This window comes from Colletotrichum lupini, chromosome 7 (assembly GCF_023278565.1).
Source record: "Colletotrichum lupini chromosome 7, complete sequence".
NCBI lineage: Eukaryota > Fungi > Ascomycota > Sordariomycetes > Glomerellales > Glomerellaceae > Colletotrichum > Colletotrichum lupini.
The window spans coordinates 1,952,104-1,968,417 of NC_064680.1; the positions used below are offsets into that span (position 1 = coordinate 1,952,104).

The 16,314-nt window shown below is 42.1% G+C and overlaps 1 protein-coding gene across 1 annotated transcript; it reads left to right on the forward strand.

Annotated features, from left to right (window-relative positions):
- Positions 1 to 1,904: 1,904 nt before the first annotated feature.
- On the forward strand, positions 1,905 to 14,376 carry CLUP02_13608 (uncharacterized protein; the record flags this gene model as incomplete). The annotated part of the gene is made up of 18 exons (XM_049292546.1): positions 1,905 to 1,940; positions 2,044 to 2,108; positions 10,557 to 10,721; positions 10,749 to 10,783; positions 10,864 to 10,955; positions 11,026 to 11,117; positions 11,210 to 11,280; positions 11,389 to 11,455; positions 11,528 to 11,596; positions 11,666 to 11,783; positions 11,910 to 12,158; positions 12,220 to 12,376; positions 12,455 to 12,659; positions 12,722 to 12,833; positions 12,878 to 12,996; positions 13,044 to 13,262; positions 13,318 to 13,994; positions 14,048 to 14,376. 18 exons carry the CDS (start codon positions 1,905 to 1,907, stop codon positions 14,374 to 14,376), a joined length of 2,877 nt encoding a protein of 958 aa, XP_049149692.1.
- Positions 14,377 to 16,314: the final 1,938 nt, after the last annotated feature.

The following is a 16,314-nucleotide window of genomic DNA, read 5'->3' on the forward strand; positions in this document are numbered from 1 at the left end:
CTACTTGGTGCTTCCACACATAAAGTCACCGCCGGTGTTTGTATCTCTATGCCAGGCTCTTCAAAGACTCTGACATCATTCGGGCAAATTCGAGGGCGCAGAAGAGGCATCCGCATAGGTAGGCGACCGGGTGGTTAATTGGTAGACAGCATCCAAGTTCCAGTAAGTTGAGAGTTGGGTTGGCTGAAGGGAGACCAGAACGCACATCCCGGCTGGATTACTCTAGTGTTGAAGGAAACCAATGAGAGCGAAGACGCGCGTGGGAGAGGACAGAAGGTGAGGGAGGATTGGTAGAATTATTCCGCAAGGTACGGATTGATTTGAGGCGGACGACAGGATCAATGGAAGAGACGGGATAAACGGAAGGAGGCCATCGAATTGTTGGTTCCTGCCCTCACTTCAGTCTCGGCGGTACACCTCCGTCTACCACCTGCACCTGCCATTGAAGCACCAGTGAAGCAGCAGTGCCCAAGTGGATGGATTGGCACATTGGGTGACGATGCGCGAGTGTGCTGGGTTGCTGGGGGCGCGGGAGAATCATACCTAACTTTTGGTTGCAGCCACGAGGTCATGTACCGCTGCAGTATCTGTACCTACCTTTGGGTACCTCGGAGTGGATCCCGTCTAGAAATGTATGTTGTTGCAAGTGCAAGTACGGAGGCGTCGGGAAGGTACCTCGGGAACCCCAGTCGATCCTTCCATTCTTTTGATGCGGTCTTCGTACCTTCCTCTCGTACGAACACCAGTAGGTACGAATATCGGTACGTACCTCAATTGCCAATGTCTCTTTCCTCGACAACGCCTCCGAAGCCTCCAAAGCCTTGAGACCCAGCTGGTGTTTCCCCGGAATGAAGAAAAAGAAAGAAGACCCCCAAATCGTCGACGGTGAACGATGCTACAGACGACTTTTCACAGAGATCGAGAAAGAAAAGAACAGGTCAGAAAAACAAATACTATCCCGCCGTGCCCGCCCAAGACCCCTGTCGTCCATTCACCACGAGCTGCCCGCCATCGACTCTTGACGTCGTTTACAATTGCAATTTCTGCCATCGTTTCTTCATATTCCGTACCACTCACAGAGAGACACACGCAGCGAACATCGGACACGACTTTGTGGCTACCCGGGTTCCCGCGGGAAGGGAAGTCACTTTAATCGGATTCATCATCGGGCCCAGACTAACGCCGAAATAGTGTTTCCCCTAACCGCCAGAATGAGCACTCAAACGGCGTGGGATGGTTGGTGCGGGATGATGGATCATGCTTGTGTCCTCGGATCCGCTGGCTTTTCCCGTCACGTCACTTCCCAGTTTCCACTTCTTCAAAGGCAGGCAGGCCACAGTCGTCGACTTTCGCAATATGTGCCCATGTTGGCGGGCCGGCATGCAAAGCTTCGCCAACTTGCAAGCTATCGCGGGCCTCCATACGGGCGCTCGTCCGAGGTGACGCAGTACCTACTTACAGCCATCACGATCACGGGTCAGGCCAGGAGCCAACAGCGCCACGGCCTGGGTACGAGCCCGAGCCCCCAATGACACTCACCATCGTATGGCCTCCCCAAGCAAGGCTCCAGACTGGCTTGGTTGCTTTCGTGGTCAGCTTCGTCGTACCTACACTACCAAGAGCATGGCGTAAGGCGAACGAAGCTCGCGATTGGCAGGGCCGATCGCTATGCAGCAGTGTACGTACCGTATATGGGCACTCTCTAGCTGACAGGCTTGCTACACATGCAGGCTGATTTGGATTTGATTTGCATTTTGTACTCCACGTCAGGGGAGGCGGCAGATGGCAGCTGGAGATTCGGCTTGAGCCTGAATCTCAACTGCAAGTCTCGCTTGCCTGCCAGATAGAGCCGTTCTTTGCTTGTCTCGGTCGGTGCGTCTCATTGTCTCAACCTCGACTGAAACATGTCTTTGCCGTTTTCCCTGGCGACGGACGTCAAGGTAGGGATACTTCAGCAATAGTAGGTAGCGCACCTGGGTGCATTTCGGTCTACCTGCGCGACATTTCACCTTGACTCGACAATGGCGAACGCACAGCAGGTAGGTACATAGCCAGTACGGCATGCAGCGTGGCAGCCAGCAGCCTACCGACTCCCACCCATCTCGACTGTACTGTAGTGTTTGGAGGGAGGCTAGACGGATTGGTGTCGTTGAACATGTTGCGCTAATATTCACTCCTTTGGGTTGCGGAAGAACACAAGGCCACAGCACCTGCCACGCTTTTGTGTGACCATGGAAGACGGGCACCCAAACTGGCTTCATGCCAGGTACGGACGGATAAGACCCCACCCCACACGACGGATCACCCCCCACGACAGATCACCTAATTTAGACGATTTTCCAGACTTCGACTTTTCGACCTTATGACTATAAATTCGATTATTAATAGCATAACGCTATTAAATTTAAAATTCTGAATATATACTAGTAAATTAAGCTTCTTTTATACTAATTATAGGTATTAAAACTGCGATCGGGCGCTATGGGCGAGCCTTAGCCTCCCTTTTTACCCTTATAATAGCTTTAATTCGTATAAATTACTTATTTAGATCTTACCGTATTTTTACCCTTATAATTAGCTTATATAATTATACTTAAGCCTTTAATAACTTAATAACTAATTAAGTATTAGCTAGGGCTACGTTTTAAGTATTTAATTACTTATTTACTTTATTAAATATTAACTTATAAATAATAAAATCGTAATTAACCTCGCCCTTACTTCGTATTTAAAGCTTTTAGTACTTTCTAAAGTCTTCTAACTTTTTAAAGATAATAATATTATAATTTTAGGGTATTTTAAGAACTTTTAAAAATAAGGGCTCTTATAATAATACTTATAGAACGTTTATAAGCTACGCTATAATAATAAATTTATTAAATAGGAGCTACTATATATTAATAAAGTATAGCCCTATTACTTTTTAATTAGTATATATATTCTATTTTATAAGCGCTTATACTTAGGCTTAGAAATAATAATAAAGGAAGTTTTATTTCTTAATTAGCGCTAAGTTAAATTAAAAGCTATAATTTATAAACTTATTATAATAATATATTTTAAGGGGCGAGAATATTAAAATATCTAGGGGCTAGGTAATATAGCTAGAATATAGTAGTAAATAATATAAGTAAACGCCCTTAAGGTAATATTATTATATTACGAAAGGGAACTCGAGGCAGGTCGGAACGCTATTATATTAACCTAATTAACTAAAGACTTAACGTAAAGAGGGAAAAAACAGAACAGTGGGCAGAAGCTAGTAGGCTAGCCCTTTAGGCCTAGCGGTCTAGCTCGTTACGTAACTACTAAGAGCTTAGCCTCGTAGCCTAAGGCTAAGCCACAGGGCCCACAGGGCCCTAGTACTTACTACCGTAATATTACCCCCCCCCTTTATACTAGAGGGCGCTATCCGCAGCGCTAAAAAAATAAACCTCTAAATTACCCCTTATTTTAATAAATCTATAGCCGTAATTACTACTATCGTATTATTATCCTCCCTTAGTAATAACGAATCGCTAGCTACGGTAGCTTTTATTTATATATTTAAGTTCCGTAGCGGGCCCTTAGTAGTTAGGTATTAATAATAAAACGCCTAGAGCGTCGTTAGTATATATTTAAAGCTCTTTATATTATACTAAGTCGGATCTATATCGTACCCTTTCTAGTTCGCTTAGTACTATAGTTTTCCTTTATATAAGTATAATTTAACGACCTCTAAGACCTCGTACTCCGGTTTATTATTATCGTTAATAATCGGTAGTAGTAGGTCTTAGTTTTACCTAGGTAGTAGGTCGTTAGTAGCCTTTCTTAGCTTATTTAGGTAGAAGACTAGGTATACCTAGCTATTTACTAATAGTTTTATAATCTATATACCCCCCTATTTAGTATTAATAATAGTCTATAGCCCGGCCTACGGCTATTATAGTTTATTTATATTAGCGGACTTTTAATACGAGGTATTAATAAAGACCTGGTCTCCTAGCTTTAGGTTATCTAAGTACTAGCGGCGGTTAGTATACCTTTTATATCGTACCTAAGTAACCTTTATATTACCCCTAGCGGTCTCCTAAGCCTCGTATATCCCCTAGGCTATATACTATGTATTAGTACGGTTTAGCTTTTCTTTTATAAAGCCGAATTAGTAAGTTCATTTAGACTAGTTAAAAGAGAGCCGTAGCTAACGACCGAATTCTACTTCGTATAATAATAGCCCTATAGTCTTACTAAGCTAAGTAATATAAGTAAAGTTAACTACGGGTAGTATATTGCTCTAATTATCTTAGTATTAGTTAACTAGTAGTCTTAACTACTATAGGATATACTAGTTTAGTACCTCTATTTAGCCGTCTATTTAAGGGTAGTTAGCCGTCGATAGCTATAGCTTAACCCCGCAAATCTTATAAAGTTCCCCTTAGAAATTAAAAATAAATTAGGGGCCTCGGTTTAATATAATAGTCTTTAGTAAGCTAAAAATAGGTAGCACCCGTTCGTAGAATATTCGGTTTATATTTTTTATTATAGTAGTTTTATAATAAAGAATAGATATCGCCCTCTTACTTAGGTAGTTTATTACTACTTAAATATTATTAAATCCTTTTTAATTAATAAGGATAGTTATAAAGTCGGTAGAAATATATTATTACGGGTAGTCGGGTACTAGAAGTAGCCTTAGCTCCCCCGGGGGCTTATTGTGCGGCTTTTATAATTAGTAATAAGTATAGTAGTTCCGTACGTACTAATAAGCATCTGCCGTTAGGCCCGGCTAGTAGTATTACTACTTAATTATTTTTACGACTTTATTACGCCCTAAGTAAGTAAGGAGCTTTTGCTTATAGACCTTATAGATAATTATAGTACGAAGGTTTTTTTCTTTAGGTATTACGAGCTTTTTATTTATTATTAATAATCCGTCGTTTTAAATAGACTAGCGCTCGCGCCCTTTGGCTACTAGCGCTTATATTAATATAAGGGACGCTATAATAAGGTCTCTATTAAGCTTTAAAATCTTCTTTACTAATAAATACCCCTAGAGCTCGTCTTTTAATAAGAGCGAGCTAATTATAAACTATAATTAACTAACTACGGTACTTAATAGCGTCCGTAGCTCCGCCGCGATATCGGGAGATAATAGTCCTAGTAATAAAAGGACTTAGGTCCTATTAGCCTCTTTTAGTACTTACTAAGTACGGATATCCTCTATTTTTTATAATAAGGCGTTAGTTAGCACGTTCTCTTTCCCTAAGTAGTAATAGATCTAAAAATTAAAGTTTACTAGTATACCGGCCTAGCGGGCTTATTATAAGTTAAGTAAGCGCTTAGTTATAAAGAATAGTAGTAGCTAATAGTTTATAATAATATCGAACTTATACTCGTAGCTTATAAGCTCCGCGCGCTATTCCTCTAAGTATAGTACTATTATTAGTATTTTCTTATTATAAATAATATAGTTAAGCTCTGCGCCGCTTATTATTTTTAAATAAAAGGCTACTAGGTACTATAACCCGTTATTCTCTTATTACTATAATAGCGCTCTAGTATATACTAAGTTAGAAGCGTTAGTTTCTAGCCGCGTTAGTAGCTCTAGCTTAAAATAATAGAGAATTAGCGCCGATATTAGTACTAGTTTTATAGCCTTAAAGGCTATTTCGTAGTTAGCGCTAAAGTTAAAAAGAACTCCCTTACCTATTAGTCTCATAAGGGGCCTAGCTAAGTAGCCGTAATCCTTTATAAATCTCTTATAAAAGTTATAAAACCCGAGGAAAGACTAGATACCCTTAAGTAATATAAGTAGCTTTTAGTTTTTAATTATAAAGACTTTCTCCTTATTAGGCTATATATTTTTTATAAAAACTACGAAGCCTAGGTACTTTATAAAAGTAATACTAAATTTATACTTCTTAATATTTACTTATAAGCCTACTTTTTATAAGCGGTCTAGTACTTTAATAACGTACTCTTAGTACTAAAGGGGGTCGTTTAAAAAAATTAGGATATTATTTATATATGCCGTATAGAAGTTATCTAAGTACTTTATTAATATCTCGTTTATATATCGTTAGTACGTAGTAGGCCCGTTATAGAGCCCGAAGGGTACTACTTTATACTTATATACCCCGTAGTAGGTTCTAAACGTTATTAAGTCCTTAGAGGCTAGGTCGAGGCGAATATAGTAAAAGGCCTGCTTAATATCTAGTTTAGTAAATACCTTTACCTTACCTAGCCGCGCGAGGGTCTCGTTAATAAGTAATAGTAAGTAGTAGTCTTTTTTTATAACCTTATTTAACTTATAGAAGTTAACGTAAAAGCGCAAACTACTATCGTACTTTTTTATAAATAGCGTCGGCGACGTAAAAGGAGTATTACTTAGCTTAATAAATCCCTTTTATAAGTACTCTAATAAATAAGTTCTTATAGCCTCTAGCTCCGGTACTAACTACTTATATAAAGGGTAATAGGTTAGTTTCTTTTTACTACTATCTAGGAGCTCGATTTTATAATTATATAGCTTATGAGGTATAAGTATATCGTTAGTTACTTTACTAAAGACGTTAGTCCAGGGCTATAGGTACTTTAGTAAGTTAGTCGCTATAAGGTTACGAGTAACCTAGTTATCGTTATATAAGAGGTCCGCCTCTTCTTTTTTATCCTCTATAATACGGTCTAGTTTATAAAGTAATATAGAGCTTATTTTAACGTCGTTCTACCTTAGGTTCCTTTTAAATACGGGAGCGCTAATAAAGGTAATATCTATTTATAACGCTACTAAGTATAGTTTTTACTATTTAACCCTCTTTATAGGGGTAATAGTAGTACCGTTAAGGGCGCGTTCTATTTTCTTTATATCCTTAGCCTTATCTAACCGCTATATCTAATAGGCTATTATCTTTAATAAGTATAATAATATCCTAATCGGCGTGCCCTTTACTCGCTACTACTAGAGCTTTTAGTTATAACGGGTTATATCTATCTTAAATAAGTCCTATTAGTAATTAGCGTCGATTTAGTATTATATATCGATAACTTCCGGGGTATATAGGTCCTCGATATCCCTAATAATAATAGAGGGCGTCTCTTATAGTAATAGGTCCTTAGGCTATATTAGCTATTAACGGCGAATATTAAGGTTTACTTTATAGTATTCGAATTACTTCTACCCTAGGATTAAGTCGTAGCGGCCCGTATTAAACTAAAAGAGGGGTACTTTTAAAAAGACCTATTAATTAATATATAAGTTAGCGGTCTATATTACGCTAGTATTATCTAATCGCTCTCTATTAAACTTAGTAATAGGGATTAGGTATAGTAATTTATAAAATAGGGCCGCGCAGAACTATTATAATAAAGGGGTTACGTAGTTATTTATAAATCCGTACTTATTAGCTCCCGTATTAAATAAGGCTCTTAAGCGAATTTTATATTTATTAAATATTAATATAAGCTTTATTTTAAGGGGCTAACCCTTTATAAGATCTTATAGGTTTACTAAATTAATTACTAATCTTCTATCCTTTCTATACGTATCCCCTAGCTAGGAGTTTACTTTTACTAGGGGGTCTAGTTTTCTAAACCCGACTCTATTTTAATAGGGCCCGTAGTAGCGTTAATAGCGGCTATAGTAGTCTTTAGCTTCTTAGGGCAGTCCTTAGAAATATATTTAGTATTATTATAAACGAAATAAGCGCTACTATCCTTAAGTTTTTAATATAGGGCTTTAGGGATCGTCTTGCGGGTAGAGGTACGACCTCGGTCCTATTTAGTACCTCTAGTACTTTTATTATTTCCGCTACTTTTATTATTTTTATTACTTCTACTTAAGGTTTAGTAAGTTTAATTAAAAACCTTAACCGCGCGGTCCTTTATAAAAAGGGGCTATATTGCGTTAGCTAGCTAAGTAACGTACTTAGTATATTTTTAAAAAATAGCCGTATTATTTAGGTACTTCGATATAGCCTAGTTACGAAAATATATAAGTAGCTTATTATAAAAACGGCGCTTTTATTAGGACTCTAAAAGCTTATTAATATGCGCAAGCTTAGCAAATATAAAGCGCTTTTAGTAAACGTTTTTAAGTATAATTATAAGTACGTCTAGCTTGCGGCTAGCGTTATTTATAATAGTTAGGCTAGTATAAGCCGACTTAAGCTCGTAGAGTAACTACTTAGCTATAGTTATCTTATTAAAAGTTAGTAATAAGTATATAAACTCCGTAGTACTACCTCTAATCTTATTAATAATATACTCTAAATAGTACCTATTCGTACTATAATTAGCGTTCTTTAAGCGCTTTATAATATACTAGAGCTAGTAGTCGAACTTAAGGCTAGTATTATTATTTATAAAAGTAAGTACGTTAGGTATTTTTTTAAGAGCTATAAGTAATAGGATAGGACGAGGCTAGAGTAATCTCGCGGCTACCTTATGTTTTTAAGTATATTAATTATTACTTTAGCGCGCTAAGGGTAGCGGTATTTTAAATAGAGCTAGCCTAGGAGCCGTTCTCTAATTACTCTAGCCTTTTAGCTATAGCCGTATTACTAATATAAGCTCCGATAAGGGCTTCTTTTATAATACGGAGCTCTATAATAATAATATATATAAGGTCGAGGTTTTTACGGGTTATTATATATAGGCGCTTAGTATTATTACTTAGCTAGCCGATAGCGGATACTAAGACCTACTCTAATTAGTACTAGGTAATGCGCATTTTTAGCTACTATTCGATCTATTTAAGTAAGGTCTTTCTATCGTTTTTAAAGTATAGCTCTTAAATAAGGTCGAGGTTAATATATTACTTAGTATTTTTTTTAAAGAGGATATCGTTACGGATATAAATAAGTAAGGTAAGCTAGTTAACTACGTCGCTAAGGTATATTAAATAATCGGCCTAGGTAATAAAAGGTAAAAAGCGCTTTATTAATTAGTTAAATAGCGCGACTTCTAGGTCGATAACTAAGAGCTTAGCGCCTTTATTAGGGCCTACGACGCTTTATTAAGACTCGTAGAGGCGGCGGCTTTATTAAAAGCTATTAGTACGAAAAGAGACCTAGCCTCCCTAGCTATATTTTTTAACTATTACGTTTAGTAGAGAGGGTATATATTTAGGGGGTATCGATTACGCTACTTATACGTAATTAATTTAACTAACTATTGCTCGGCTCTTTTATGCGCTTTCTTAGTAAGGGTAGCTAGTAATTAATTAATTAAGATATTATTATTCTATCTCTAGAGAATAGTTAATTAAGTAACGTTAAGTAGTGTTATAAAAGGGAACTCGAGGTAGGTCAGAACGCTACTATATTAACCTAATTAACTAAAGACTTAATATAAAGAGGGAAAAAATAGAATAGTGGGCAGAAGCTAGTAGGCTAGCCCTTTGGGCCCAGCGGTCTAGCTCGTTACGTAACTACTAAGAGCTTAGCCTCGCAGCCTAAGGCTGAGCTATAGGGCCCACAGGGCCCTGGTGCCCACTGCCGTAATAATTATATAAAATCGTTAAAAATATAACTACTATACTTATTAATTATAAATAAACGCTTAGATCGGAGTCTCTAGGCCTCTACTTTTATTTATAGGATAAATATCTTAACTAGCTATTCTAGCTTAATTATATTTAAAATCTACTTATTTATAAAAAACGTAAAGCTGTACGAGGTATAATTTAATATCTTTATAAAAAACTATTATTATTATATAATTTACCCCTTAAAAATAACTAATAGTAAGAAGTACTAGCTATTTATAAAAATATACTTAAATATAGAGGTTTAAGTACGGTCCCTTAGTATCTAGACGTAAATAGATCTTTTCCTAAATTTATTTAATACTAAATAGTCCTTATTACTCCCTTTTATTAAACCCGTCTCGTTTATATTTTAATAAAGGGATATTAAGATTTTATAAATATTTAAGAGTATTAAGATCTTTTAAAAAGCTTATATAACGTTAATAATAATAAACTTAATACGCTTAGAATTTATATAACGGGCCCGTAATATTAAGAGCATAGGATTCCTATATAGGAATCTATTTATTTACTTCTTTTTAAGTAGGTACTAGTTACTACTTTATTAAAAAATATACGTTATAAACTTTCTAACTTAAGTATAAGTTAGAGCAAACTTTAACTAGCCCTATAAAATTACTTAGTAAGTAAGGGATTACTCTTAGTATTTACTAAGCTTTTAATAATCCTCTTTTAATTTTTTAATTATTATAGTACCTTATAGCCGGCTCGAGAAGGTAGTATAAAGGATTTTTTAGTTAGTAATAACCTTCTAAATTAACTTATTAAAGCCGACGTTATATTACGCGTTTTTAACGTATTCTTCTATATAATTAGGTATAATAAATCTATTCGTAATTTTAGTATAATTTTCGTAATTTTTTTCGATGATTTATTACTTACGTGTTATAGTAGTGGTAGTATTAAAGGAGGGAAAAAATCGTCTAAATAGGGTGATCTGTGGTGGGGGGTGATCCGTCGTGTGGGGTGGGGTCTTACCTTATGCATTTGTTTCGGCGCCATCAACGAGGACCTGTACGTTCTGTACCAGTGAGTACGATACTGGCGCTGGTATACAGCAATTCTCCCATCGGAACATTACTCAGTCCAAGATCGCGTCCGAGAAAGTCGGCCTGCCATCACCACGTATTGTCCCATCTACCAACTATTTGACCTCGAACGACTTTTGCAGAAAGCAGGGACCCTCTCCCGGCTTGTGAGCGAAGTATGATGCAGACGTCAGACAACTGCGACAAACTGCGATGGCCCAGTACTCGTGTTCAAACAGCACGGACTACTGGGCTTCGGCCGGACAATGCCATACCTGAGCATAATTCGCTGTGTGCAGCACAATCTAGCACAGAACGACGGCAACATCGACGATTGCTGGTTACACAGAATACAGAGTAAGATCTCGCCAATCACCCTGCCCCCGACGTTCGTGCCCCTGGTAGCTCATCCATAGATCCCTTAAACACGCGGAATACCGATTCCAAAGACTGCCTGACTGTATCTACTAGATATCGGATCGTTTGCGAGAAGTTGGGGCACTGCAGGAAATCATCAACATCACAAGGCTGTTTACACCAAATCGACAGCCACCACAAGCAAAGTCAACCACACTATTATTACTGTGGAGCTATCCGTAGAGTCTTCTCCGTGTGACTCGGCGCCTGCTTTCGAAAACCGACCACAAAGCCCAAGGGCCATCGCAGACAACAACCCCACCTCTAAAAGCATGGGGCACCGTCAAAGTTCGGACGTTGATGGAGAACGTAAGGGAGCATCCTGAAAACAGCATAAACGTCTAATTTCTGCCTCTGTCCAGTGCTTCATCATTGGATACCGACATTGCCTCAAGCAACGCTTTAATCTATCTGCAGGTAATGCGTTTGAAGCTTTGAGTGTCAAAATCACCCTGAGCACTGATGCCGTGACCATCCATGTCCTGTAACGAGAAAACAGAAACATGCCGAGGCCGTTGGCCACTAACGGGCTCTTGTTGCTGAAAACATGGGTCAGCGTCTTCTTCATACAAACTCAACCGCGCCGGAAAAGAGCAGGAAACCCGCTACCGGCGGCAGAGAAACGGTAGCAAGTTACACAGGGGATCAGTGAATGAGCACGCATATCAATCGAATCCGACTACGCACAGGAAAGCCTCGAATTGGGCCACTGGTGGTCAATGAGAGCCATATGTGTTTCCCCCGAAACAAGGACAGGATCAGACGCTGCCCAAGCAATCCATCCCGGCAACGGCTACGAAAGCAACATTTCTGTCGATTTTTTGCCAGGAACTGCCTGACCGTCGACAATACAACACCATGACAGCCAAGTTCAATATAAAAATGCAACGAGGCGTCAGCTTACTAGATGACATAAGATACCTATGACCGCGCAAAAGCAGCTGCCGTCCGTCTTTACCTTCAGCGGCACTTGTGTATTCTCTTACCCATCTGTCCGATCTGAGTGTCTGACACCTGGCGGATCATCTCAGCTCACATGTGGAGAGCAAGCTCCAAACCCTGCAACGAAGCTCGGATGCCCAGGCCTACCAGCCAGTACATTTGCATCAACCTCACAGTCCACAGTTGCTATATCACTGCCAACTATCACAGGCGGACTGCTGATATCGGGGGCCATCATCCTACTAGTGGCGAAGACCTCATGGGTCGACCTGCTTCATAGTATTTTCTCATCACCTTGTACCCCAGTGCTTCCAACCTGCTGGGCCCGATGCCGCGCCTGAGCTTCTTCCTCCTCTCCTTCTTCAAGTGTGGGCCAGCCTTCTAGCTGCATCCCATTCTAAGGGCCGGACTGGCCCGGTGTACGGATACTCATCGAGACGTTGCCGAGTCGAGATGGCGGATGGTGATTAAGCCGAATGGGTGTAGGTACACACGCGATACATGCATCGTTCCCCGCCCCGTTGCCCAACTTGGGCCTTAGATGCCGTAGCCAAGTCGATAGACCCGTGCGTTGCAGGCCGATTCCAGCCCTCGATCCCTCTTCCTTTTCGTCGACGAGTTAGAGGAAACTCCCGGAACAATGGCTACAATCGATGTGGCGAAGCTGAAGGAGAGTACTACAGGCATGCTAAGCGACGCAAATATTTGATCCCTCATAGAGTGAGTCCCATTCCAGCTGTTCGGGAGTTTGGAGTCCAGCCAGCCGGAGCAAGAAAAAAAGTGTGAGACATGCTACACGCATGGGTAGCACAAAACCACCAAAAACGGTTACTCCATCCGAAGATGATGAGAAGCCTACCGGGCCTATCTACCTACAGGACGGCTACACACAGGAACCGCTCAGGACATCGACCAACATTGTTAGATATGGTGTGTGCTGGAAGGCTGACAGACACCAATGCAGCCGAGAAACCTTCCAGCCGGTCCAGCCAGACAGATGGGTTTCTATGGTTCGGACAAAGTAGGACCGGGTGCTGTCCTGTGCGTCGCAAACCCAAGTATCCGTGACTACAGAGGTGTTTTGTGAGGTGGGGAGGAGGAGGAGGAGAGGCGGATGATGGACCAGCCAGCACTCCGGCCTGCTTCCGTAGCTGCTCCGTTGATCAGGGCCACTCACCCGAGAAACGACAAGAAAGAGATGCTCAGCTCTACGCCTCAAACAGGATACCTGGGGCTCTTGACGAAGACCTGTGGAACCTACATTCCTTCCGATACGAGAGGAACTCGCCTTTTGCCGACAAGCAATGCGGACTGCAAAGAAGACGATTGCCATGTCGTCACGGAGAAGGGTTGATGCTTTTCGCTCGAGATACCCTTTTGACCAGGGCCCTGATCGTCCAGCAGATTGTCCCCTGCCACCAGGACCCTGAATAGGATGGTGGTGGTCTGGCTGACACCCTGGGTCTCGCCTCTCGTCTATAGTGCCTACTTGTATGGTCGTTGCGTTCCCGCCAACCATGTCGTCGCGCCACGTCCGAAACCAGTTACCGGTTGCCGGAAATCTATCACCCAGCCCCCCAAAGAATCTGCAACGACACCAAAAGGTTTGGGCGAAAAGATGAATTGCTCAAGTTTCTGCCGATGGCTTCATTCACATTGGTCTTTACCCCGCTTCTTCATCAAAGCACTCAATTCCTTCAATGGCTTTCGGCTCATGTGCATCATGTATAGGCAACGCCAGGGCCATTCGAACGTGCGTATGGCAGGGGGAGGGAGCAGCGCGGTGAATCGCAGTACGATTCTCTTTTTCCTATCCCTCCCCCCACCATGGCAACTGCTCTCGGATCACATTGCCCACGCACTGGCGGTTCGCGCTTTGCATATCGGGAGAGCATGGTGCGGGCGCCCATATATCAGAAAGTTTCCGGAAGGTGATATGATCTGTCAAGGAAGCACCCCAGCAGACTTTGTTATGTTGATTCATTTCGTTGCGGGAGAGCTTAACGGCATCGTCTATCTGTGTGGGATATTTGCCAAGTGGGAGCTGAGTCGTGTGTTGTCCCAGCGTGCTTCGTCTTCTGGTCCCATTACCCCTTGGTTCAAATGTTTGCGGATTCAGCTCACCTCTGAATAGGTACAGATAGATTCGCAGCAGCGACCCCCATGGTCCTCTTACACGAAAGGGGACGGAAACGCACCTTTGCAGATCATTCTTTCCAGAAAAACGTGGTCTGTCGCTCTCTGTCTTTCTCTCCCCACTGCACGCGTTCAACGAAACCCCGTTGCATTTCGTCTGCCCATCCCGCAGCCCGCTCATCAATGTCGATCCGGCAGCAGCCAGCCACCGGCCGCCGAGAAATAAAGCGGGCTATCGCCCTCCGCTCTTGCCCCTCCCTTGCCCTCACCTGCGAGTCCCTCTTCTTCTTCTTCTTCTTCCCCTCCAAGCGCAAGACTGCGCAGTAGTGTAGTATACGTACGGAGTATCCATCCGTAGAACAACAAGTCGTTAGTTAGGTCGACGTTAGCGTGTGATCTTCTGGGCTCTAGCGCATGTCTGTGTCTTGGCTCGGCGCGGGTGCCGCAGAGCGGAGGGGACTCCTTGGGAGGAGGGACGGGACTCTGTAGGTACCTACCACAGTACCTACACACCTTGGCATCTTGGGGTGGTGGAGGAGGAGGGCCAGCCGCTTCTGGTGTCAGGTGAGAGGGCCCGCTTCCTTGGGTTACGCCTGTTGATGGTTAGATACGTACGGATACTAATTCTTTTGCTGGTTACCTATCCATAAAAGGTACGCAAGGTTGGAGGAAGGTACCAGCCAGGAACATGGACATGAACAGAAACCCCAACCTGCTATTGCTGGGTGCCTGGCAGCGCCTCGCGAGGGAAGTGCCACTTTGAGTGTTACCCCAAGTTCCCAACTCACCCGTTGTGGAGAACTGACGGAACGAAAAAGTGCCCATGGGGCCGGGGGCTGCACTGCACGTATTGTTGAAGTTCGGAAGAACGAATGACAGACACCGCCTCATTGAGAATGACTCCCGTACGAGCTGCGATTTTCCGAATTGGTCTTCCTGGAAGAAAAAAATGGTTCGGTTGGAAATTGGTGTCTTATTGCGGTTGGTGATAATTCAATATCGATTCAAGTCTTAACTCTGCCCAGAGACTGGTTCGTATGGCATGTAGACTTCTCGCTCGGACAACACGAGTGAGTGGATGAAAGGTGGGCACGGGAAGCCGACGTCGATCCCATCCCATAACAAAAACCCCCTTACTGACATTCTGTAACAAGAGAGCGAGAGAGAGTGAGAGCAACTTCAGCAAAGTGGTTTCCCCTTTCCCCGTGAGCGTGTGTGTGTGTGTGTGTGTGTGTGTGTGTGTGTGTGTGTGTCTCGGCCGAGGAAGGGAAAAGGTCACCCACCCGGTATGCTGGGTCATACTGTTACAAGAAAAACAACCCTTTTTCAATGGAGAAAGTCTCTTTTTTTTTATTTTGGTTGCGTCGATCCGTACTTAATTTATTCCACGGCAACGACGTCGAGGCTAAGGAAAACTTGAGACGAAAATGAGCATGGGCCCCGGTTTCGTTTTATGTCCCGAGACGGAGACATTTAGGTTGAACAAGATTGACATGCGCCGTGGTTCCCAGCCCAGTAGCAATTCCTTTGTTTTTGTCAAATTGATTCCTAGAATGGAGAGGAGGCAGAAGCCTGGGCCTGAGCCGTTTGATTATGTCGTGAGGTGTTGCTTCCTTACTATTGTGGTACACCCTAGATTCCGGTCTCGACTTTGGCTCTCAGAGACTTGAAGGCAAAGTGGCAAGACGGATGAGGATGAGATGGCCACTCTAAACGGATTGAACATACCAATATCCCATGAATCATCCCCACAAGATGTCGTCCTGTCGGCTTCAGATCCGGAGAGAGTTGAGGAGAGAAGGGTGGGGGAGACAGACAGCCGTCGGACGGATGAGAAATCCCCCATGGACAACGGCCTTGGAGGTGCTGATTCGCCAGAGAAAGGGGTCGTCTGAAACGAGGCTCTCGACCGCGGTTCCCTTCCTTTGCCTCTTGATCGAGAGAGAGTCTGGACCCGCGATGCTGCTCGGGTCTGACGTGCCGAAGGGAGGTAGTTAAACGGATGGTCATCTCTCCTGATGATATCTCGATGGGTACACACTTGCGGACGTGCATCGTAATGTGGTGGACGGATGCTCTGGACATTTATCAAAGAAGGTACAGTTATTTGTAGTGGCGATTATTCTAAGGCAATTATTTCCGGAGTTATTGTAACCTCTGTTCGATATTGAATTGGCTAACAATTTGAATATTGTGAGAGTAGAGAAGTACACGCGCGTCTATCTTTTGAATAGAGGCCCATATAGATGGAAGATTACACCTCTG